This window comes from Aureobasidium pullulans, assembly GCF_000721785.1.
Source record: "Aureobasidium pullulans EXF-150 unplaced genomic scaffold scaffold_6, whole genome shotgun sequence".
NCBI classification, from domain to species: domain Eukaryota; kingdom Fungi; phylum Ascomycota; class Dothideomycetes; order Dothideales; family Saccotheciaceae; genus Aureobasidium; species Aureobasidium pullulans.
This window is the reverse complement of record NW_021941026.1, coordinates 276,757-300,231: the sequence shown is the minus strand read 5'-3', so window position 1 is coordinate 300,231 and position 23,475 is coordinate 276,757. Positions and strand designations below refer to the sequence as shown.

The window sequence follows — 23,475 nt, the reverse complement described above, 5'->3', positions numbered from 1 at the left end:
GAAAATCAAGGTACCGACGAATGAAACGCAAGAAAAGTTGTTCCTGCGCAAGTACAATAGCCACACATCTCTATACTGTGGGGTACAAGCCCCTGTCTTCTTTCGCTTCCGGATCCGATCCAAACATGCACGGTGCATGCTTCTTCACGCTCGTATGACAGGGCCTCGCCTTGATGCTATTCCACCATGCGAACTTGTCTTCACGCCGCCTCGAATCATAGCGACAAGCGCTCTCCTGAGTCCTGAGCGTTTGGCTGCCAGGGGAAAAACGTGGTACGACAAGACTAAGCGCCAGCCGAGCGCTGTACAGCGATTGAGTAGCTAACAAGGTTTCGATGAATAGCGTGGGAAAAGGAGGGGCCGTTCAGACCATCCAAAAGTCTCAACCACAAAATCCGTGACTTTGACCTGTCAAAACAGCTCGACCGAAACCACACCGTGTTGATGTTGTCGCAGTACTCGAGATCCGGTTTGTCACTCGATACGGCCTCCTTACTACCCCTTCGCTCACAGCTTGAGTCACACTGCACACCCTTTCACTTCCTCCATTGTTCGGGTTGGCGCCAGCGACTCATGATCTAACAGACCTGCGGTCATTCTCAGCAAGATGTACAGCTGCTCGAGGCTCGTTAATGCGGATCGGAAAAATAGCGTGCACTATGATGCAGATTTTCTGTGTGACCTCGGTGCATGAAATGCAATGGAATGTCGTTGATCTCGTTTCCGCCGTCAGCCCACGTTCCGCAACGCTTTGTTCGAAGTTTCGACAGCTGGCTTGACAACCGCCTTTCTCGTCCATCCCCAACAACGTTGGGATTGGCCGTTGACAAAAAGCGATGCCTATCACCACGGCAGTACAGTTGTCGCTTATAGGAAGGCAGGCACCTTTCTGGGCTGCCTGCGTCAAGACCAAAAACGAATTGTCGCAACACAACACTGTAGTCGATCACGAAACGTCCTGTCGTTGTCAAGCTGAGCAGTGATTCAAAGTTCGGTCATCTACAGTACGGATTAGAAGATCTACAATACCGACTGTTCTATGGTGCGGCTGTGGCATTTGCTCTTCTACATGATGGTTGTTGTCTATTCGCCTGAAACTATCAAAACTGTCTTGAGCTCCCGCGTGTCCAGATCATTTGACAAAAGCTGAATTCAAGACACGGCAGCTCCTCTCTAAGGTATCAATGAGATCTGCTCTCTTTCCATAGTCCTTTTCTGGCCAAAGGTGACGACGAGATCACTTGCCATCGCGTCAGAAGAATCGACCTGCCCATGGTCTATCGCATGTCAACGTTTGCAATCTTGGGTAATGGCTGGTATTGAAGTAACCTTGTACTTAGATTGGCGCTCCTTGCAATTCGGGTCCAGAGTAATCGCCTTTCGTCATCAAGCCAGAATGCACCTGCCATGACCTGTCAAACGGAAACATCTGTGGTCCCACGCAGTACTTGTGCTACAGCCATGAAATCGTCATATGCTATCACAGGACCGAGGATTGTCGTCGCTCCGAGAGGTAGCTTTTCAGATTCCATCAATCCTCGACATCAGAGAAGGGCTAGAGTGAGGTACGTACCTTACAAGAATTCTCTCCCTGCATTAACGAGCCCAAGCATTGCCGAGAAGTATGTATGAGCCGTGTATGCGGTTGATAACCTTGTTCGGCTCAAAGATGCCATTGTTGAAGATGGCAGAGCAGCAGCTCCAGTTTCGTACCCTCGAGAATATCCACTCTGTCCCAACTTGCAGCTCAACAACTCCCAACATACATTTGTTGGCCGATAGCATTACTTGAATGCGCATGAGCTTACGGCTGACCGCTCACTGATCAACTTCGGCTGGTTTTAGTGGTCCACTTTTTGGGGAAAACTACCATATATACCAACTTGTTGCTCAAGCTACAGCAAATATTTTGTGATCGCACAGCTGGTGGTCAACTAACTGGCTTTGAATCTGCAATGAGAAGTCAATCTCGATGCTCTCACCCCTATGCCAGCTCTAGATGTTAGTCAAGACTCGAGACAGTTACTGGCGTCGATATGTTCACAAAACGTATGATTCAGCCCTAGGACATCGGTACCTTACATCTGTTTGTTTCCCCATAGGCGCTACCTCTCAGTTTGTTCTGCAGTTTGCAAGCAGATACGACTTCCCTTCGGTTTGGTTCACAGATGTCTATCCGCGCCAACTCATGAACGCAAGATGACCATCGGCCACGATCCGAGAAACATGTCGGTTTCAAAGTTTTCGAAACTGTCACAGAAGCTTCAGGCCCTCGAAACATGCTGCAAGTCATGGTTCAAGTCGTAGAATTAAACTGGTTTCATGGGGTTGTTGACAGGCGTGTTGGTTCGTCTGCCCTGGTCGTGGGGAACCGAAATGACGAACGCCAGAGCTTCTCGCGAATCTCGAACCTAACATTCTTCCTTCACGAATCACCACAGTTCAAGGCCATCCAAAACACGACGCAATCTCGAAAGGATCGCCGCAAATCTCCTTTCCATCAAGATTCCCGTGTCAAAGCTCTTAAGCTTGCGAGCGGCCGCCTGTATATCTCTGACGTCCAGCGTCCGCCGCGAAATTCTAGACTGCCCTGCTTCGATGACGAGCGAATATTCATGCGGTATACGGATCTGACTCGAGACGGTGGATATTTGTAGCCAACGACTCACGTGGCGTGTAGCCACGAGAAACTGTCGGCATGTCAACAACCGTCCAAGTCGTTGACCTTTCTAGTCGTTGTTATCAGATAGGCGTTGAAAGAACGATTCGCGCTTGCCAAGGGAAGGTGCGACACAATAGTCGTCGCGACGGGCAACTCTCACAGATTCGAAAAAAGCCTTGCGTCCTCGAAAACATTGCGACTTCCGGAAGATGGCCGTGTGGCTTGTCGGCACGGTATGTTGTCTGTACCATAACACAGGATGTGACGATTGGTGGTCAGGTTTGAGCATACCGCAACATCCCTAGGCGGCTAAGAAGCTCGACCGAAAGCATGTCAGGGTAAGAATATGCAAGTTCTTGCTGCTGACACAGACAGACACGGACGGAGATCCAGCGCCAACTCTGCAAGGTAGGCCATCGCACCATAGAGATGTATGAGATTGACATGGCCATCCATCGCGAGGACAATATATCATACGGTCGGTATCATAGCTCCCTCCCGGTGTGCTAACAGTCACATTCACCCATCTCCCGCGACTATGCCTAGAGTTATCCGGGCTGTAGAAATGAACAACCTTTTCGAGATCGTTGCGAACGTCCCTAGAGAATGGTTAACTGTTACGCTTTTCGTGGAAGCCACATCTAATGAAGCAAAAATCGTGCATTTTTACAGCTCTACGCTTGACAGAGTTTGGCACGCGGGGAGGTCGGGATATCACATCTGGATAATCATACGCCAGACTGCCACAAGGAGCAATGCCTTAGTCCCAGGACGTTTTGCTTTTCATCAAGGTTGAGGGCTTAAAGAGCAATGAAAACGACTTGAAAGTAAGTACGAAGGTCATGAGATTTGTGAAAATTGATATGGAATACTTTCGACATTCTCTGCCAGCTGTGAACATATCTTGGCTATGTTTGCATCATATGCCTCGGTGACAGAAAGAATGGCATAGACATGCTAGAGAAGTGTTCAAAAACGCTCTCATGATCCGCCTTCGAGCCAATAGTCGACACTCAACTGCGCAAGTTTACTCGAACCACCAAACAAAGCACCCCACTCGCTTGTGTCTATTTCTACAACCACTACTCAGGAAACAATCCTCTTCTCCTTCCTACACTCCTCCCAAATCCTGTCATCTATCGCCTTCCAGCGCCACGAAATCATGTCGTCAATCGAATCACCACCGAGCTATCCAGGCGAAGTCTTCTTCAATGAAAAGTGCCCCAAATCCACCGCCTATCACTTCACTCTCGAAAGATGCAGGGAATGCGTCAAACTCGAAAGCGGACGCTACGCCTCAACCGGCATCCTCGACGAGCTGAACATCGCGATCACCATTCCCTCCCACCACACCTGGCCCCAAGTTCGCGAGCAAGTGTGGTCTCGCTTCCAATCAGGATGGCCGGCAATTCTGGGCAAGGCAGACCTAGAGGACTTTGCAATGGGCATCAACATGCAGTACCTCGCCCAAGACGGAAGAATCAGAGGTCGGGTGGAGCTTCTGACAAGTGATGAGGATGGGCTCTGGGACCTCTGCAGGCGTGGGGGTATCAATGTCGTCAGATTCCGCGCACACTGTGCTCCGAGGGAGGGTGTGGCTGCTGGGCAGATCAAGGGGAAATGTGACAGCTGGTTTGAGGAGGTCACGCGTGAGGATGTGGAAGAAGACATTCGTGAGAAGCCGACTAAGAAGGGTATGGGCAAGGGCAAGGGCAAGAGCAGCGTCAAGCATCGCTGCATTTTGCAATGATGGCGTCGGGGAACCATCACTTTGACTAAAGCTATGCTCGATGTTTCCCAAACCTGGTTCTGACTGTCAAGTCTCCGCCATCAGGTTTATCGATGGTAGAAAATGGCACTTGCTCGCCTGGAGAGGGGTTACCCTGTCCTTCACCCTGTACTAAACACTGTAGACCATCTGGTCACGCTTAATTAATGATTGCTGCCTAGTTACCAAGCTAGTATACAAAAGTTCTTGCTTTAACGAGCGTTCTTCGTGTCCCCAAGTCTCGGTAACCGTTGTCGTCGTTGTGATCTTCAAATTCAAGATACCTCTGTGACAGCATGGGCGTGTCGATGTATCATAGTTCCGATCAATCACTCGTCTCATCTGTCTTGAACCATACCTTGAGTGACTCAACAGGTCTTGAAGAGGCGCGATTGTGGCTGCCCAAATAGTCACAAGTGCAAAAGTTTATCATGGCATGTCACGCGCAAGGTGAAACCAAATCTGGTGGAAAAGTGCGTAAGCGATTTGAAAATTATGTACGGAACAATGGGTTCCCTTCGAACCCAAACTTGGTCTATGCTACGCCATGCAATGCTATGCCCAAGTACGACGACATATATGAACAAAAGAAACAGGAAGCAATGCAATGCTGCTATGCAAAACTCCGGGGGAAAAAAACGCAACCCGATAACGACAGTTGCTCGACCATCGCTCATTGCTTGATGTAGACCAAGATGTAGGGGTTGAAATTGGTTGTTGGTCTCTTCCATTCTTTGGGACTGCTGTTCATGATCGTGTCATCACTAATTTCTTTGATGCCGTCGGCGCCGCGAACGTAAGCGATGTAATGTCCGAACTTTAGCGTGCCAGAGTGGGCGACGATGGCTTGAAGACGGTACTTGAGTGGCTTTGAGGTGTCCAATGACCAGCGAGCCAGGTCGAGCTCTTCAGGGTATTCGACGTGCTGCTTGTTCTTTGTAGGTCCACGAGCGCCGAAACCGAAGCGCATCAGTTGGATTGGCAGGACATCAGGTGCATTATCGAGTTGGAAGACGCGAGTGCGTTTGGAGTTCTTCTTGCATTTGTCGCAGCGGATGGTAACGTTGGACTCGCGGTGGTATGTGTTCAGACAATCGGTGATGTTGACTGTACCAGACTGTTTCGGAATCGGCAGACTGAGACTGAAGTTGGGTGGATCGCTGTGGACGTGTGTTTTCTTACAGCCATCGCAAGACCAGGAGATCTTGTGCTTGACGCCGAAGAGAGATGAGAACTGGTCCTTCTGAACGCCCTTGGCCTTCTCTATGGTGCCGAGCAGATATTGCAAGAAATCGTTGCTGTCCTCTTGCGTGTGGCCTACAGCACTCCAACGAGGATCACTTGTCTTGCCGGTTGCTCTGATTGCGTTGTCGAGGGCACCAAGCTGACTGCCAACACCGCCAGAAGAGGAGTGGTAGCTAAGGAGAAGCTGTCGCATTGCGCAGGTCACGCATCTGCCTTGCTTTGGGCAGTTCTTGTGCGACTCATCCAGAAGATTGAATAGCTGGGGTACCGCGATCAGACTCTGCAACACGCTACGACGATAGCACCATTGAGCCGGGTTGAACAAGCCCTTGATCTTTTGCTTGCCCACGTTTGATGGCCAGGATTTCGAGATTCCGGAAGCAGGCGGAGCTGATGATTTCGAAAGCTTGCCCTTGGTCGACGCCTGCTCAGGCTTGGATCCTTTGCTTGGGACGGCCTCTTGCTTGAGCCCCTTCTTCTGAGGTACAATGGGCTTGGTCTCGTCCGTGGCTGGCGAACGGCTGGCTGGCTCTTGAGACTGAGGGTCGGGTTTCTTTGCTGATGACTGTTCCTGCGTGCGAGGTTTCTTCGCCTGATGCTGAGGTTTTGCTTCCGGGGGCTCAGACTCGGAGATTCTTCTCTTCTTGCTGGGCTTCGATGATTCCTGAGCAGGCTGTGCTGGTGGCAGAGAAGAAGTGCGCGGAACAGTAGGTGTGATGGAAGGGTTGGTTTCAGAAGCGATCGAAGCTGGTGGGAGGCTCCTTGCGCGTGCCTGCTTGGAGTTTTCCATTTGTTTTAACCGGCGTTTTTTGTCCAGGAAATCTTTAAGGGCTACGTTCCTGCAGTGGGCGCAGTTCGAGGAGCTGAGTGCGCGAAATGATCGAAGAATTGAATGTTTCAGAGCATTTGCGACATAAGAGGCAGCAACTTCTTGGTTGCGCCCTTTTAATGTCGTGCGCATCATGCTTGAATAGGAAGGGACAATAATCCGGAGTATTCAGATGACAATAGGAAAGAAGAATACGACCAATAGAAAAATGCCTTTTCGCAGACTCTTCACATTGACAATTGTAGAGAGTGAACAGGAGTGACAGCAAATCACGGGAGACTACTGTTGTTCATGCACGCGGTTGCCACGGGTGGTCAGGTACGTTTCGAAGAGCGGATTTCGCACAGTGAGTGACCGAAACGCGAGAGTCCGGATTCCTGGTCCAAGAGATGATTGCTGTACTTCTCCCGAGCTCGTAAGCAGTATGTACAGTCGAGGTAGACGCGATGAATTAAAAAGTTTGCGACTTTGAAACAAAAAAAGTCGAGGCATTTCCGGATACGGAAAGGCCGAACATTGACATGATCGACTTGGCGTCGTCACAGCGTACAGAGAAATCATACAGCTTCCTGTCCTTGGAGAAACCAAAACTTGGTCTTGTCATTGCGTGTTTGTCAATATGGCAGCTGAACAGGCTGGAGCAGAGTACGAAGCTCAACATGTGCACGATGTGTATGAGCAAATTGCGTCGCACTTCTCGGCGACACGCTACAAGGTGCGACTCTATGCTCCGCACGCACAACCACCTCTCTGACCGTAGTTCATCTCAGCCGTGGCCAGTAATTGAGAAGTTCCTAAAAGAACTTAGTCCTGGCTCCGTAGGTCTGGACATTGGCTGTGGAAATGGAAAATACTTGACCGTCAATCCCTCCGTTTTCATCGTGGGCAGCGATCGCTCGCCCTCGCTCACCAAGATAGCCTCGTCGCACCAACCTCACGCAGCTGTCGTCTCGGATATTCTTTCTTTACCTCACCAGAACCATTCGTTCGATTTTGCCATCAGCATCGCCGTTCTTCACCACTTATCGACGCCCGAACGTCGCGTAGAAGCTGTGCGGACTATCCTCGACACGCTCAACAAACATGGCAAAGCATTGCTCTATGTGTGGGCCTTGGAACAGAAGGAGAGCCGAAGAGGCTGGGATGAGGGAAATGAACAAGACACCATGGTGCCTTGGGTCATGCGCGAGAAGAAAGAGAAACAGAAGAAGGACCGCAAACAGCAAAACAAAGGAGACAGCGTCCAGCCCGACGCCTCCACTCAAGAGGGACAGACCACCGGTACGAGTCTCGAGCCTGCTGGTGACAAGACTTTCTACCGCTACTACCACCTGTACCGAAAAGGAGAGCTAGAACACAACATCGAGCTCGCTGGTGGCACAATTGTTGAAGCTGGCTATGACAGAGACAATTGGTGGGCCATTTGCCAGAGGAAACAGACTTGATTGATTGCTGTTCTATCGCTTGAAGAATCTGTGGTCGATCTGTGCCGGAGACAGACTGATCTCATTCAGTGTCTCAACGACCTGATATTTGCTCTTGTCTTCCTCGCTCAGGGGAGCATTACCAGGTCTGTCCACAACTATAGACTGCATACCTGCCTCGATGGCAGCCTTGACCTCCTTGACGTTATCGCTCAAGAAGAGGACGGTGTCAGCAGGCTTTCCCAACTCCTCGGCGATCTTGGTGTAGCTGCTAGCATCATGCTTCAGACCAGCGTTCATCGTGTCAAACCAGCCGTCGATCAAACCTTGAAGGTTTTGCGTACGCTTTTCATCCGCTCCTCCGAGGGGATCTTGAACGTGCCCGAAGAGGAGCTTCTGCGCGAAAACGCTGCCTGAGGAGTAGATGACAAGCTGCTTGGATGAGTCATGCCAGTGCTGGAGTTGAGGAGCGACATCGTCGAACAGAGGGGTAGAGTAGGCACCGTTCTCGTAACCGGCCTGCCATAGATAGCCTTACAAAACAAAAGTTCGAGTCAGATTGTATTCACCCATGTGGGCCTGAGATAAGAAGGGCCGAGGATAGTAGTGTGACTCACCTTGCAGGTTCTTGAGATAGGCGATCTTGACATCGCGGGCCGTCAGGTCCTTAACGTGAGCTTCAAATGCTTCTGGAGATGCTTGAGCCTCGGTAGGGAAGGCATCACGGTAAGGTTTGAAGTCCGCAGAGTCCCATCTTTCCTGGATGACGCTCGAAAGTGCTTTCAAGGCGTAAGGGAACTTGATACAACGTCAGTCTCAGCATCAGAATGTCGAGATAGCACGACTATCTTGCGCGAACAACATGGTTTAGTGGATTCATGAAATGGTGATAAGGGAATAAGAATGGAAGATGTGTTGCGATCCAAAAATTGCGTGAATATCTGGCATCAATACGGTGCTCTTCGACGCGATTTGATCAGGTGGCCGTTGTCACGAATCAAAAGAAAAAAATCTTCGACCTACCAGAGTATCCTTGACGAAAGAGATAGGGCAAACAGTTCCCTCTGTCATTAGCAATGATTAGCCATTGTTATCGCAGACAGACGGTTCGCTCGATACTCAAGCACGCACGTTGGTGATAGTGCGGTGAGCGGAGGTAGCAAAAAGTCCCAATATTTTGAGATACGGCGGCCCAAGGCCAGCCAAGAAAGTCGGTTACATACCAATGTCGAGCAGCACAGTGCCCACGTTCTCGTGCTGTGGAAGCATTGTTTTCTGCTGGGTCGATGGTCGTTCAATGCGATGTTGCACAAAGTGCGGTGTAAAAGTCTAGACGCTGCGGTTGGTGATGGCGCTTGGGAACTTGGGAAAGGCTTCGACCGAACCCTGAGAGAAGACCACACCTTGATGTAAAGCTGTCTATTCACCATTCAACACAACCTACTCACGAAATCGCCATACGCTGGGTAATGTCGCGATTTCAATCAGTTAAGATCGCCCATCACCTGTAACTGATAGCGCTGAGATCTCAGTAAAATTCTCAACCTACGTGTTCCATAGAAGGTTCGGTCGTCAGGTAGTGGCTACGGCCGAACATGGCAGATCAAGCAATCACCTCATGGATAAGGACTCTTTTGAGTGGACAACAGACTTTATTCGAGTTCAATGAGCGGTGTACAGGATACATAAGCCATCGTCGCCTCACTGCATTACTGGTGTATGCTGGCGGCCGGTCTTGTCGAGGTATCATGCGGGGCAATATGAGTAGCTTCAATATTCAGGGCAGTTATACCCGTTATGGAGATACCGTCAATTGAACATGGGCGGCTAGATGCAGACCGCAAGACCTCCTTCGAGTAGACGCCGGCTAGACTGTGTTGCAGTTCTTTCATATTGATAATGCCAATCCAGGCGGCGCGGTACCTGAAAGCATGTCTCCTGCTGGCCAAGGACATAACCTTCGTCGAAAGCCTGGGCTCTACTCCTACAACCGCCAGCGATAGCATAAAACTTGCACAAAGTATGCAAAAAGAAACAAGCATACTGCGGTATCCGACACGTGGAGACCTGAAGAGCCAAAATTGGTGGCAAGCGTGACGCTCGAGCAAAGCGTAAGGCCATGGCTAAGCCGCTTTGGTTTGCATACCGCCATGCGTGTGACCTGCGTAAGGTACCGGAGTGTCCTCGATGCATGCATGCAAGCCCGCCACGGCTGGCAGATCGAGCTCATGAAAAGGCCGGCACAGAGGAGAATTTTCTGCTCGTTCAATGGAGGATTGATTGGAGAATCAAGCCCAGATGCAACAGAAAGCATCTATGTTTTGGTAGAGCACACCGACATTGCTTTGATGCAGGCACTCCGCCGTGCCCCACGTCCGCTTGCCGGAGTATGCAGCATCGTTTTGACGCTCGAGCTTCATACGTTGGGGTACCTGAGGATCACCTTCTTGTTTACGATCTCAGCACACTTGTTTGTGCGAAGCGCTGCGTATGCTCTTCATCAACCTGTGGTGTTTCGTGAGGGCGTCACCTGCTCTCTTGCAGTTACGTGTTTCAGTCAAACGTCTTTGCCTGGCCCCGGTCTCGCACTGGCTGAGTACGAAGGAAGCACTAGTTTCTGAGCTGTGCAAGCTTGAAGTCGGTAGCACACACGCTGCAAGTCTGCAACGTACTCTCGAATAGTATAAATATTCATAATATACAAGACATCGGCAGCGGCTTCCCGCAGCGACCCCATGGGAATTGATTGGACGAAGCCGTGGGGAGGCAGGGGTGGTGAGATGTCTGTCGCCGCGTCAAGCCACCTCGTTCCTGGACAAAGGACCGCGGGACTCTGATTCGGACGATCAAAGGTGATAAGGATAGGCACATGCCTAGAGTTGACGCGGAGAAGTTCTAAGCGATTGGAAGTTGAAAGAAAGAAAGCGCTGGACTGATACGACAACAAAACAGCTGGCCCGACCGAGCAATGTTTGTTGACAACTGAACAGGCGGTGCATACATAGGAGTTTAATCAGACTGACATGCCTAGGTAGGGGGGAAATGGTTTCAGGCTTCGAGAGATTACGAACACGACGTCGCAGCATAAACAGGGAGTCGGTTTCGCAAGACAACACGCAAGTGCCTGAGGAGATGACGCTTTTCCCGAATGTTCCTTGAGACAAAGAATGACATAGAAGTCGGAAAGATCGTGCCTGGGAGCAAAGTTGGCCAAGCCCCCATGATCATGTGGGCCCCATCCGCCACAGCACGCAAAGTGGGATGCTATTGATGTAGTGACAACGGGTTGGGCCCGTGCGCATTAGTGACTCCTCGGGTCTTGTCGCCGACCGACAGTGTTCCACCTGCTTCCCTCTCGCCCTCTATCTTTCGACTCACACCGCTAAGCTCTCTCTTGTTTCCCATAACTCCCCCTCAATTGCTCTTTCCTAAGCCCGGTTCGTTCCTTCTGCACCTACAAACTCTTGCTCAAAGTGTTTCGCACCTGCCGCCGTTGCATTCCTCGCGTTTCCTGTTCGACCAAAGCGGAAGCGCCGATAGCCGATAGCACGACAACCTCAGCTCCCTCCTCCTTTGGACCCTACGACTTCCTCGTTCTGTTTCATTGTTCCATCGGACTTTGGACTGCCACTCGCCTCGTGCTACCTGTCCCTCCAGCGAGCTTCAAAACACAGCGACCGCCAGTTCCTCAGCTTCCGTCGTCTCGCCTTATCAGTTCGTCCTCGCAACGGCTTCCCTCGGCTTCCTGCCTGTCAACATCCCTTTGAAGCCTCAGTCAACCAAGCCCACCAGCACTCGACGACGCCCACGCCAACTACCATCAATCAGCGTCCAGCTCTCCTACCCGTTGCATTGATAAGCTCGTCGGCTTCATCGTTTGCTCCTCTGCCGGCAACAAATCGCTCGATCCTGTACAGTCCCTCCCCATTCGCCTACGACAACAACAACAAAGCCACGAATAGCCGTCCCGTTAAGAGAGACCCTGCTTGTCACACTCGACGCTCTAAGCTTCACCTTCGGGTCCGCCCTTCAACCTCCCAGCTTGCCAACCTTGCTGCCGGACTCCCTTTCAGTACACCATTTATTCGATGCTCACATTAACGACCTCTACTATTTCTTATTCATAGTGCGTTCGGGGCTTTGATCCCTTCCTTCTCTCTGGCTCGTTGCGTCGATACTGCCTATCCCCTCATCATTTACCCGATCTCGTCTTTGGCGGACTTGTTTGTTGCTTTCTTCTTTCACGCCATCCGTGGTTAGCACTTTGCTTGAATCATCATCTCCGGTCGACACCAAGGCCATCTCTCCCGATCGGCTTGTACAGCTCTCCGGTGTCTACTCTCTTCTCCAAGCTGGTTTTCGGAGTCTCTTAACCTTTTACGTCTCATATCTAATCCCCTCACATCATTGCTCAAATGGACTGCATGCGGAAACAATTCGACAAGGACCTCCTCCTGGACGGTCGTTACAAGACTCTGTCTCCTCTCAACCATGGCTCCTTTGGAATGGTCTTCATGGCCAAGAACGTCAAGACCGATGCCACGGTTGCTATCAAGTGCATCGCCAAGCCCTCATCTTCCGATGCTTGCCCCACTGTCATGGCCGTCGACGATCGTTCCGAGGAGTTGGAGATCCATGCCCATCTCGGCTCGCATCCCAACATCGTCAGCCTCCTGGACACTTTCGAGAGTGAGCACCACACGTATCTGGTCATCGAGTTCTGTCCCAATGGAGATCTGTATGAGGCGATCCGTCTCAACAGAGGTCCTTTGGAAACCGAGCACGTGCGTGACTTCATGATGCAGCTGATCTCCGCTGTGGAATTCATGCACGCCAAAGGAGTCTACCACCGTGACATTAAACCCGAGAACATCTTCTTGACTCAATCGGGCTCGATGAAGCTCGGTGACTTTGGTCTTGCTACCAGAGATGAGTGGTCTACCGAGTACGCTGTTGGCAGCGACCGTTACATGGCTCCCGAGCAGTTCCAGGAGACAAGCTACACCAATGGTTATTCGCCTGCTGCTGCTGACGTCTGGGCGATTGGTATCTGCTTGTTGAACGTCTTGTTCTCTCGCAACCCCTTCGCTACCCCCACCCAGTCGGACCCTCTGTTCGATGACTTTGTCATGGACCGCCAGTCTCTCTTCGATGTCTTCCCCACCATGTCTCAGGACACCTTCAATGTCTTGATGCATTGTCTCGCTCTCGACCCTTCCAGGCGTTCTTTGGATGCCGTTCGCACTGCCCTCAAATCGGTTGTTAGCTTCACCACTGACGACGACGCCATGGACGATTTCTGCATCGAGGATCGCGATCCTATCCGTGCTACCCTCAACCGCGAGCCTCTACGTACCCCTTCAATCACAAGCCCTACCATTGACAATGGTGGCTGCTTCCCATGGGCAAAGGCTCTGCGCGAGACCTCGCAGAAGCATGGTCGTCAACTCTCGGTCATCCTCGACAACGAAAGCTACACGGAGGACCTCTTCCCCGAGGAGAAGGAGGCCACTGGAAAGAGCTGGTTCACTTCCACGGATCCCGATTCGACTTCGTTGAACTCGACCATGGAGTCTTCTCTGGGCATGTCGTACAAATCTGCCAACAACTCTGCCGAGCTCATTGGTCACGCTTCTTCCAGGCCCGTCCCTATCTCTTCGTCCGTTCCCATCAAGAGTTCCAGAGCTCTGGCTTCGGTCTATGGCAACATGGATGCGAACTTCTCCAAGAGCTGGAGTGACCTTTGGGAGGAGGATGAAGAGGAAGAGTTCCAGCATCCTGCCTTCAACTCTGCCGCCAGCCTTGAGCGCTGCACCACTGCCAAGCCTTTCGAGCCTAGTCCCTTGTCTGCTGTTTCGGCTGCTATGGACATCAAGAATGCATCTGGTCGTTCCTCCACCCCGCGTGGCTTGAGCGAGCTTAAGATTGCCGAGGAAGGCCGTGACATCCCTGGCGCTACCGGCCCTCAGCAAATCGCTGGTGTTGCTGCTTCCGCTCCTGTCTTCCAGAAGTATTCACCACCTTCCAAGCGGTCCATCGTTGACAAGTGGTCGGCTCTGGGTAACCTCAGACGTGGAAGCAAGGCTGACGCAGCCTCCGCTTCGAACAGACCTACTCCTGTGACTCCTCAGAAGAGCACTGAGAAGCTTGAGAAGAATGAGAAGTACAACTTCACGCCATTCGGCAACAGTGCCAAGAAGCCAAAGTCTCGTGGACGCGCTGCCAGTTGGCGTAAAGACAGTCCCTTGGCTACAAACACACCTTCTTTTACTGGCAGTGTCCCTGCTTGGGAGCGCAAACCCCAGAGCAACTCTCATGTCTCGCCTCCTCATGATTTATGGCAAAGCAATCGCGACTGGCGTCAACACCCAGAGCCTCAGCACTTCTTCAATTCACCTCTCAGCAAGCCTCGCACTCAGCCTGCTACCTGCGGACAGCAGTTGTTGAAGTCAAACAAGCCGTTTGTTGATGCTCTGGATGATGACGACATTGGCGACCTTGAGTGGGTTGGAGGTTGGCATGACCTCCACTTGTAGTCACAACGCTACCACCACGCTCGCCTGCCTTTGTACATCCCTCATCTTTCTCATTCCTCTCAGCTTTTCTCACTGTACATTTTTCGGTCTCGGTGTTCTTCTTGCAGCCCCAGTTTCATAATCTCCTTTGTTCATCAACTCTACTCATATCGGACGAAAATAAGCAAGTTACCCAGCGGTGGCATGGCTTGGCGCTCAATGGATCAACACGATACCGCTGGGCGGTCGATGGAACATCTTTTTCTGTATCTTTTTCTTGTGTTTCATTTTCTCAACTATTACATTTTCAGCGACAAGATGGGTTTGGCCTGGGTTTGGTCGGTTAAGGGCGTTTTTCTTGTTACGATTTCTTCATCACCACTTCATCAAAACACTGCGGGCTGCAGAAGGGGAAAAGCAAACGAAAAGTCCGGTCTTCTTGGAGGAACAAAAAGAGGATAAAGGTTTTCTGAAAAAGAGCGGTTTCGAGAACGGCTGACGATGTGCAAAACAATAGCGAGGGCGAGCGCTTTTCGGTGGTCCCTTGTGGACTCGCTGTCTGTAGACAATTTTCTTTGCAGAAAATTTACAGATTCTCCCACTCAATATGATTATTACGGTTCACGATTTTTAAAACTTGTTCTTCTCCCCTGTCAACATGTCCTCATTTGTGTCAATTTAGGGATTGTTCCACCTTTTCCTATCATGCTGGTAGCTGGGCATCTCACATGTTTGAAGATGCCAATACTCTGTTCTTTTCGAAACCTGAATTTGAACTTCTCCACTTCGCTGGTTCACTTGAGGGATCAATCTACACATCGAGCACCGCACCTCATTGTAATATAACCAATGCACATATCCATGAGAGTGTAGAAGTGAAACATGGAAGGACACGACCTTGATGGTGCCCGATATTGTCGTCGAGGGGGCAACCCTGATGTCCTGTCCCGAAATGGTAGGTCGATGCGAAACGGCGAAAAGGACCGACAGACACGAGTTGCCAGGTTTCTATGACTGTCTTCAAAAGAATCCATTGCCATAAATTGCGGCGCAGTAGATATTATATTCTCTTATATTGGTAGGCCACATTCTCTTCAAATCGTTGCTTTTTCTTCGCATATACCAAGGCTCGATTTGCATATCGCGCGCAGCCGCCCACGCTATCTTCGCAAAGCTCGAATTCACCTACAACCCAACACCCTGAACATCAAACAAACAATGCCCATTCGACCCGCCAACTTTGCAGATCTGCTGCCAGGAGCGCACGTGTGTGCCAAAGCATTCAAAGATGAAGATCTCTTCGGCGAACGTATTCACCCAAATCGATCCGCATTCCCTGGCGACATGTATCTGTTCTTCCTGAGACAACTACGAAAGGATTATTTCGACGGCCGCACCATTGTCATGGTATCTCACCCCAAAGACCAACCTAGCAGTGTTACTGGTGTAGCAGTCTGGACGCGCAAAGGCCCTGGTGGTGACCGTATGGCTGCTTCACAATCATGGTCTGCTTGGTTTACTGGCCGTTTCCTTATACCCGCGTACAACTGGCTCGGCTCTCTTATCTGGCAAAATCGTGCCGCAGACTCGGCAATGGTGGATATCTTAGACCGTGCGATGCCATTCACAGAACACTACTGGAAGACTCCCGAGTGTCTCGAGAATTGGTACTTGGCGCTTCTTGGTACCGGACCAGAGTACCAAGGTCACGGTTATGGCAAGGAGTTGTTGAAATGGGGTATCGAGCGTGCGACCGAGGAAGGCATTTGTGTTAGCTTGGTGAGCGCGAATGGCAAGGATGGCTTTTACAAACGCTACGGTATCGACCAGGAAGTGGGATGGGCTAGCGAAGGTGGAAAGGAGAACCCAATTCATGATATTGCTGGTGGCATGATTTTGTTCTCAAAGAAATTTGAGAAGTAATGAGGATGGAGTTTTCCGGAGTTGGTTGCTGGGTCAATCGTGTGAAGGTTTAGAGACATAGAATGCATAGAGCTACCAACCACATCGCACCCATAACAGAAGGAAAGCACTCGTACAAGAGCGTGTAGAGCCCCCAGGATGGGTCTCCGGCATTACCGGTACTAAGTCTCGAAATTTAAAGTTTGAGATCCAACGTTCCAGACCAATGCCACGAAACTGCATTGTCGAAAGAGCGGACGGGATCGACAAATGCCATTTTCTCTGACTGCATTCGCTTGGAAGACGAAGCCGTCTCCTTGACAGTAACCACATCGCAAATATGCACACAGCGAGGACGACACTTGTGAGCCTTGCACTTGCCAAAAGACTAGTTCAAGATACAAAGCCGGGGCCTCGGCGTCGATCTGGTGTGCATCGACCGATCTGATTCAGAGCATCGGCATGCCGGTCGAACATTCCACTTCTGTTCTTCGCCTGTGTGGTTTTCTGCCTTCCTTCCCGACTGACGCTGCGCTGGCAGATAATTGTCTATACCAACAACCTGACAGAAGCCCGTGATAATTTACTGTTAATCCTGAACTGGATCCTATGCCCGAAGACATATCTTGAGCCGTCTTCTCCGTGGGCACGAAGGAACTAATTCACAGCTTGCTAGTTCGCGATTGGACCGAACAGACACCATCACAACGAGCGCGATGGAGGGATTTTACTCAAAATCGTCGCCAATGGCCGCGGTCTTGGACAGACTACGTGGCCCAGATATGGATGAGCATCTAGAACTTTTCAACAACATTGAATGGGCAGCCACTTCTCTAGGACCACTCGATAGCTGGCCGCAGGAACTCGCAACACAGATCTTCTTGACTATGTTGGTGACGAATCCGCAATGTCTCCTCCTTGGGAAAGACAGAGTGGTGATTTACAACCAGGCTTATGGACGCCTCATCCGTGACTACCATCCACGCTACTTTGGACTTCCATTAATAAGCTGGGTGGAGTGGCAACCATATATGGAGGGCATGTTGGCCATATACGCCGAAGCAGAGAGCACTGGCCGAGCATGGGTCACTGATTCTTATCCGATGGTCATGGCAAGTGGTGGGTTCAAGGAGAATGTTCATATGACGTGCACAGTCATTTGCCTCCCTCCTCCTTTACACGGTATTCTTGGTATCTTTACCGAGACGACAGCGACCGTTACATCGGAACAAAGAAGCTCGGCTCTAAACGATTTGACCACATCCTGGAAAACATCCTCTGATCTGGGAACGCTTTGGAACAACATATTGACGAGCATTTCTTCTTACCCGGAGCTATTTCCATTCGCCTTTATCTACTATGGCAATTTACCTCCGGAGAACGACAATCGATCAGACTCAAGCGGGAACGATTTGGAAGACTTTGTCTATACACTAAAAGGAATCACAGGACACTCGGAAGCGAGCTCGCCACAAGTCCCTCGACAACTCGATCTTGACGGAGAGCTGGGACCATTTACACAGTACTTCAAAAGCGCACGAGCCACGAGAACTCCAGTATTCGTTGCCGAGCCTGACATACCGATAGCCTGGCAGGATGTAGCACGAAGCAGAGGAGTTCGTGAGGCTTGCAGAGGCGCTGTAGTCTGCCCAAGCAGCACTAATCAGCTAAGCAAAGTGGACGCTTTTCTGGTACTGGGACTATCCACACGCGATTCGTACAACGATTCATACCGAGAATGGACCTTCAGGCTACAGAGAGAGTTTGCCGACACCGTTGCATCCATCAATTCGGCGCAAGAGGCAGCAAGGAAGAAGAAAGAAACTGCCAGGCGACTGCGCATCGAGAAAGATTTCTTGAACAAGGAACTTGCACTTCGCAAAAGAGAAGCCGAGCTTGCAACCGTAAGAGTCGAGAGGATTACCAAGATTGTTGGATTAGCAGATGTTGCTTTGTTCGAGCGCGACCTTGATGGTCGTCTAGTATTTGCCAACGTGTGTACCTCACCAATTCTTCTACAAGCATATGTACTGACTTAGACAGGATGCATACTACAGATTGATACCTCGGACCACGGACGACGACGGCCCGACTCCCGGATCGTGCATTCCTCTCGAGCATTGGAACTCGTTGCTGCAAGGCGAATCTCGATCATACGAAATCCAGTGTGCAAATAAAGATTGGGCTCTCTGTAGCGCGCAACCAACAAGAAACGAGAATGGGAATATCGATGCTATCATAGGAGTCATCACAAATATTCAGCATCAGAAATCCGCAGAGCAAGAGGCGCTCCTCAAACTTGCAGCCTTAGAAAAAGCAGGCCTAGCCGAAAGACGCATGTATCGCTTTCTGGAGATGACCCCGTGTGGTATCTGTATATTGAAAGGAGACCGGCAAGTATCGTTCGCAACAAATGAATGGTTCAAGCTTACTGGACACGAACCTTGCGACCTCGATCAGATCAACTGGAACCCCTGTATCGTTGAAGAAGACCGCGAGTTCGTTCAAAGTCTGTGGGATAAGCTGACAGTCGAGCTTCAACCAGTCCACGCCCAATTCAGGGTTCATCGACCGTGGATAAATCCTGATGGGGAGCATTGTGGCAATGCTTGGGTTCTACTCAACGCTATACCCGAGCTCAATGATGACGGCTCTGTTGATCAAGTCGTCAGCGCGATCACGGACATCAGTCATCTGAAGTATGCCGAATCAATACAAAGAACTCGGGTTGAAGAAGCCGTTGAGAGTAGGAAGCACATGCTATCGTTCATCGACCTTACCAGCCACGAGATCCGGAACCCACTTGGTGCGATCGTTCATTGTGCAGACAGCGCCTTGGAGTCCCTATCCGACATCCAGGAGTCGACCCCTGCCTCGACGGATCAAACTCTACAAGCACAGGAAGGCCTGACAAGAGACCCTCAAAAGCTGACAAAAGCCATAGAGACTGGTCTTGACGCAGTAGAAACCATACTTTCATGTGCTGCCCATCTCAAGCGTATAGTGGACGACACTCTGACCCTGAGCAAGCTCGACGCCAACCTCCTCCGCATCAGCCCATCTCCCACAAAGTCACTCAGTATCCTCTCCGATATTCGAAGAATGTCCGAGGTGGAGGCCGGAAGACTGGGAATAAATCTCAGCACCATTGCTGATCCCTCTTTGAAGACCTCTGGAGCGGAGTGGACGGCCATCGATCCAGGAAGAGTTATGCAGGTGCTGATCAATCTGGTGACGAACGCGATGAAGTTCACGACCAAGCCCAAGGACGATGGCAGCTCAAGGGACGTGACAGTCCGAATGGGTGCATCGATCAAGCGTCCACTCGATCTGCAGGTAGACTTTTCGATCGCACGCGCGTTCCAAGACAGTATTTATGACACAGCCGAGTTCTCTGAGCACACGTGCTACCTCTGGTTCACTGTCGAGGACACTGGCATTGGTATGAACGAAGAAGAGAAGAACCGGATATTCTCACGGTTCGCCCAAGGCTCCGTCAAAACATATTCACAGTATGGAGGCTCAGGTCTGGGCTTGTTTATCAGCAGAACGCTGGTCGAACTGCAGGGTGGAGAGATCGGCGTCGCTTCGACAGCTGGCAAGGGCTCCAGATTTGCTTTCTTCATCAAGGCACATAAAAGCGCGCCGCCATCAACACAAAATGGAGACACGATCTCCAGAATACCGAGCCCATCAGCACACATTCTCAAGCCTGGCAAAATACCAGTCAGCGTGCTGATCGTAGAAGGTAACACAAGCCACGACGGCTTTACACTAGCTTGCGAACTTTGACTGACGATGCACAGATAACGCCGTAAACCAACGTGTTCTTGAGAAACAACTATCCAAGAAGGGATATATCTGTTACGTTGCGAACCACGGCCAAGACGCGCTAGATCTCTTGAAAACGACCAAACTCTGGAAGGGCAATGAGATTGATCTTGCCGCACCGAATATAGATGTCGTCCTCATGGTGAACACCTCCACCTCTCCAAACCACCAATCTGGATCTTGCTAACATGGGCCAGGACGTCGAAATGCCAGTCATGAACGGTCTCGAATGCGCAAGACGTATTCGCGAATACCAGCGGACAGGCGAGATGAGATCAAATCTACCAATCATAGCCGCATCAGCCAATGCCCGCGTCGAGCAAATCGGCATGGCTATTGAAGCAGGAATGGTGAGTTACTCCTTCATTTGATGACGAAACGATGCAGTGACTGACCATAATACAGGACGATTCCATCACGAAGCCATTCAGGATACCAGAATTGACGCCAAAGATCGATTCATTCGCTGCATGGGCGAGAGCCCAGGGATGATAAACTCATACGTCGATCGCAAAACATTTGCGCGTCAGATCTGGAATCTTAGCCAGCATCACACTCAAAATTGTGATGCTGACGTGATACACAACAGTTTCCTAGAACCGACAGCCTCCAGAGAGAGCAAAGGAGCCTCGTAAACTCTCTGGACGTACGAATTTCCCAGAAAAACATCTTGTATTTTCCCAAGGAGATCCACGAGATACCCGAGTCTGGGGCAGAGACTTCAAAGATGCACAGGGCTCAACCCTCCTAAGGGGTACCCGGCACCCAAACTTAGCTCTCAGCCTCAGGACACGCTTATCCGACCCTCCATCAAAAGGCACGATGTTTTTTTGATACGTAGATGCGTGTCCATTGAGAGCGCGCTCCTCAAGATGCTCTCTTCGGACAAATTCATCGATATGGAAAGCATCCTGCCTTTGGACAGACATCACTTGAGACTCTCCGCCCAGGGAGAGGAATTTCACGAATTTTAAACAATGTAATAGCAACTTTCGTCGTGTCTTGTTGGAGATACCCTTATGTTTAGCACATCCAGTAGCCTCGACAGCCACAGCTCAGACGCGATCAATGATGATGAGATTGTGATGGTGAATCATCATCTCTAATACTGAGACGTCTAAATGTGTATACAAAAGTTGGTCTGCCGTGTCCAGAGTTCATGCGGTGTCATAAAAGGAAATTGTTCTAAATCTAATCTCGTGTAGTGATAAACTCCGTGTCCCGCCACGCTTTCGTACGAAGAAGAAAATGCAAAAGGAATCAAGGCTGATGCTCTCTAGGCGACTTCTCGATCAAGAGCGGGTCGCTGTTTTCATCTGCATAAGGGAGAAGTGACTGCTCGAACCATCTCGTGAACTTCACAATCGGAACATCTACGCCCCTCCAGAACAGATCGGCTGCCCAAATCGTCAGTGGGATCACCACACATCCACCTAGCACAAAGCCAGACTCATATTGGAAGAGTGTCTCTTTGCCTGTAATCTTCCAGAAGTTGTACACAGAGACGTAGCCGATGGTCTTCAGTGTGAAACCGTGCATGAGATACAGCGCGAAGGAGATATTCCCCAGATAACGGCTGAGCGAATTATTGAAGAAAGTCTGGAGCAGACCATCGAGACTGGTGGTGTAGATCATGAGCATTGCTCCAATGCAGTGCCAGAATCGGTAGCGTTCTTCCTTACGCAAGCCTGACGGAATGAGCTTTGACAAAGTGGAGTAACCAGGAGCGAACTCTGCTTCCTGAAAAGGGTAGGACAACAAGAAAAGACTCAGGACAAAGCCACAGTATGTCAAGGCAGTACTCCACTGGGTCCTTGGTTCTTCTTCCTCGTCTGAAAAGGGATCCACCTTTACACGATTGTCTTTCTGTTCTTGGCGAATGAGATTGGCTTCTGCGATCAGAGCACCACTCCAGAAAGCACTCAACTCCCAGGCATCAGCTTGGAAGGAGCAAGCGACCAAAAGCGCCAAAGTGATGATCCTGACTCTCGTGCGAACCAAGGCCAGACCAGCGATTGTCAGGAACAGGACCATGGAGCATCTGAACTCCTGAGGAATGGTCCACAAGTGTACGTCGTATCTGCTCTCGGGCCAATGCTTGTGGGTGAAGATATCAAACAGGCGCAGATTCTCATGTGTCCAGTCTCTTGCTTGCTCCCAGAAGGTGGGCAATATCCGGGGCTGTGGATCATGGGCCCATCCGAGAAATATCTTTCTGAAGGTATCTTCTGGGCCGGCAATAGCGTTCGGGCCATCGTAGATGCCGATGCGAAGGGCGACGAAGACGATAAGAGTCGATACAAGGCAAGGGAGGTATAAGCGGAAAGGGCGTCTAAGGATCGAGGACGTAAGGGTTCGCATCAATTGATCGTGAGAAGACTTTCTGATTAGCTTCAATGCCTTGAGTGACAATGCGTAGCCTGAGATGACGAAGAAGATGGCAACCATGGCCTCTCCGCTGTAAAGCAGCCGCAGGATCGGTAGTTGCAGTAAGTGACGGTTCTCGTTTGGGAATTTCGGGTCCTTGACGGTGCCGTATGATCGCGCTCCAGCTCGGTGGTATGTGAACTCGAAGTGTCTAAGGAAGACGCAGAAGGCGGCCCAGCCGCGGGCTCCATCTAGCCATGCTGTAGGAGAAACACGAGTCGGTTTGTGAGGAACATCGACGACGAGATGATGTACGAAACTGGGTAGAAGCGCCAGCAAGAAGCCCGATAGCTTCTTCTTCTTCTCGCCCAGGAGCATTTTGTTGTTGATGACGGAAAGGAAAGGTCAAAGGGCACAGGCCGACACGAACAGAAGGGAAGGCATGACTTACACAGCCTCGCCAACAGATTGAGATGCGACTTCCTGAAACACCCATCTCTCAGGAACGCGGTGTCTCCGAAGTGCGTAAACAGTAAGCATTCCGGTGATCTCACCACGTTAATGCATCTTAAGGTTATGATCTTCGCTCATTCGTAACTTCGTCCGCGCCGCAGCAGCCATCATGGACATCGCGTGCGATGTTGTGATAGATGAAGCGATACCAATTCATCTGTCTGCCTATCCATCTCTGACCTGCAACATGTCAGCTCTCAAAAGACAGCCGAGTCTGTACAAGTGTGTGAGGCTGAAACGCGAGCAATCTGGCCAGACTCGCGCGTGAATGTTGCCAACGCATGAGCTGTTGATGACGTCCATGATTGGCTTGCGCCCGCGGCTTGGCTTGCTTCATATTTTGTGCATATTCAAGTTCGAAAGAATTATGCAGACGCCTACTAGAACCATCTTGGTCGAAGACTTGATACAACAATGAT

At 50.6% G+C, this 23,475-nt stretch overlaps 8 protein-coding genes across 8 annotated transcripts; 5 read left to right on the top strand and 3 right to left on the bottom strand.

Moving 5' to 3' along the window:
* Window positions 1-3,824: 3,824 nt before the first annotated feature.
* Window positions 3,825-4,412, top strand: M438DRAFT_333749 (uncharacterized protein; the record flags this gene model as incomplete). Its single annotated transcript, XM_029903647.1, has 1 exon — window positions 3,825-4,412. The coding sequence occupies one exon, from the start codon at window positions 3,825-3,827 to the stop codon at window positions 4,410-4,412; it is 588 nt and encodes a 195-aa protein (XP_029761986.1).
* Window positions 4,413-4,891: 479 nt separating this feature from the next.
* On the bottom strand, window positions 4,892-6,943 carry M438DRAFT_344244 (cysteine proteinase). The gene has a single exon (XM_029905174.1). It carries the CDS (start codon window positions 6,637-6,639, stop codon window positions 5,104-5,106), a length of 1,536 nt encoding a protein of 511 aa, XP_029761985.1. The 5' UTR covers window positions 6,640-6,943; the 3' UTR covers window positions 4,892-5,103.
* A 180-nt stretch (window positions 6,944-7,123) lies between these two features.
* M438DRAFT_373339 (S-adenosyl-L-methionine-dependent methyltransferase) lies at window positions 7,124-7,949 on the top strand (the record flags this gene model as incomplete). Its single annotated transcript, XM_029908411.1, has 2 exons — window positions 7,124-7,219; window positions 7,275-7,949. 2 exons carry the CDS (start codon window positions 7,124-7,126, stop codon window positions 7,947-7,949), a joined length of 771 nt encoding a protein of 256 aa, XP_029761984.1.
* A 6-nt stretch (window positions 7,950-7,955) lies between these two features.
* On the bottom strand, window positions 7,956-9,140 carry M438DRAFT_185027 (2,3-diketo-5-methylthio-1-phosphopentane phosphatase). Its single transcript, XM_029899217.1, has 3 exons — window positions 8,952-9,140; window positions 8,546-8,726; window positions 7,956-8,461 (listed from the first exon to the last, which is right to left on the bottom strand). Exons 1-3 carry the CDS (start codon window positions 8,997-8,999, stop codon window positions 7,962-7,964), a joined length of 729 nt encoding a protein of 242 aa, XP_029761983.1. The 5' UTR covers window positions 9,000-9,140; the 3' UTR covers window positions 7,956-7,961.
* Window positions 9,141-12,343: 3,203 nt separating this feature from the next.
* On the top strand, window positions 12,344-13,693 carry M438DRAFT_240190 (kinase-like protein; the record flags this gene model as incomplete). Its single annotated transcript, XM_029899520.1, has 1 exon — window positions 12,344-13,693. A coding segment is annotated over one exon (1,350 nt), but the record flags the coding sequence as incomplete, so codon positions are not given.
* Window positions 13,694-15,479: 1,786 nt separating this feature from the next.
* On the top strand, window positions 15,480-16,509 carry M438DRAFT_344240 (uncharacterized protein). The gene has a single exon (XM_029905173.1). The coding sequence runs from the start codon at window positions 15,662-15,664 to the stop codon at window positions 16,364-16,366; it is 705 nt and encodes a 234-aa protein (XP_029761981.1). The 5' UTR covers window positions 15,480-15,661; the 3' UTR covers window positions 16,367-16,509.
* Window positions 16,510-17,091: 582 nt separating this feature from the next.
* M438DRAFT_333743 (uncharacterized protein) lies at window positions 17,092-20,668 on the top strand (the record flags this gene model as incomplete). Its single annotated transcript, XM_029903646.1, has 5 exons — window positions 17,092-18,339; window positions 18,389-20,093; window positions 20,152-20,318; window positions 20,374-20,526; window positions 20,582-20,668. The coding sequence occupies 5 exons, from the start codon at window positions 17,092-17,094 to the stop codon at window positions 20,666-20,668; spliced, it is 3,360 nt and encodes a 1,119-aa protein (XP_029761980.1).
* A 467-nt stretch (window positions 20,669-21,135) lies between these two features.
* M438DRAFT_344239 (uncharacterized protein) lies at window positions 21,136-23,271 on the bottom strand. Its single transcript, XM_029905172.1, has one exon. It carries the CDS (start codon window positions 22,919-22,921, stop codon window positions 21,437-21,439), a length of 1,485 nt encoding a protein of 494 aa, XP_029761979.1. The 5' UTR covers window positions 22,922-23,271; the 3' UTR covers window positions 21,136-21,436.
* Window positions 23,272-23,475: the final 204 nt, after the last annotated feature.

Bases quoted from the DNA above. Each gene is read 5' to 3' on its own strand.
- M438DRAFT_344244 (XM_029905174.1), bottom strand. From the start codon at position 6,639: ATGATGCGCACGACATTAAAAGGGCGCAACCAAGAAGTTGCTGCCTCT.
- M438DRAFT_185027 (XM_029899217.1), bottom strand. From the start codon at position 8,999: ATGACAGAGGGAACTGTTTGCCCTATCTCTTTCGTCAAGGATACTCTG. The intron at 8,727-8,951 runs GTAGGTCGAAGA...CGTTGTATCAAG, and splicing joins CTTTCGTCAAGGATACTCTG to TTCCCTTACGCCTTGAAAGC. The intron at 8,462-8,545 runs GTGAGTCACACT...TTGTTTTGTAAG, and splicing joins CTATCTCAAGAACCTGCAAG to GCTATCTATGGCAGGCCGGT.
- M438DRAFT_344240 (XM_029905173.1), top strand. From the start codon at position 15,662: ATGCCCATTCGACCCGCCAACTTTGCAGATCTGCTGCCAGGAGCGCAC.
- M438DRAFT_344239 (XM_029905172.1), bottom strand. From the start codon at position 22,921: ATGCTCCTGGGCGAGAAGAAGAAGAAGCTATCGGGCTTCTTGCTGGCG.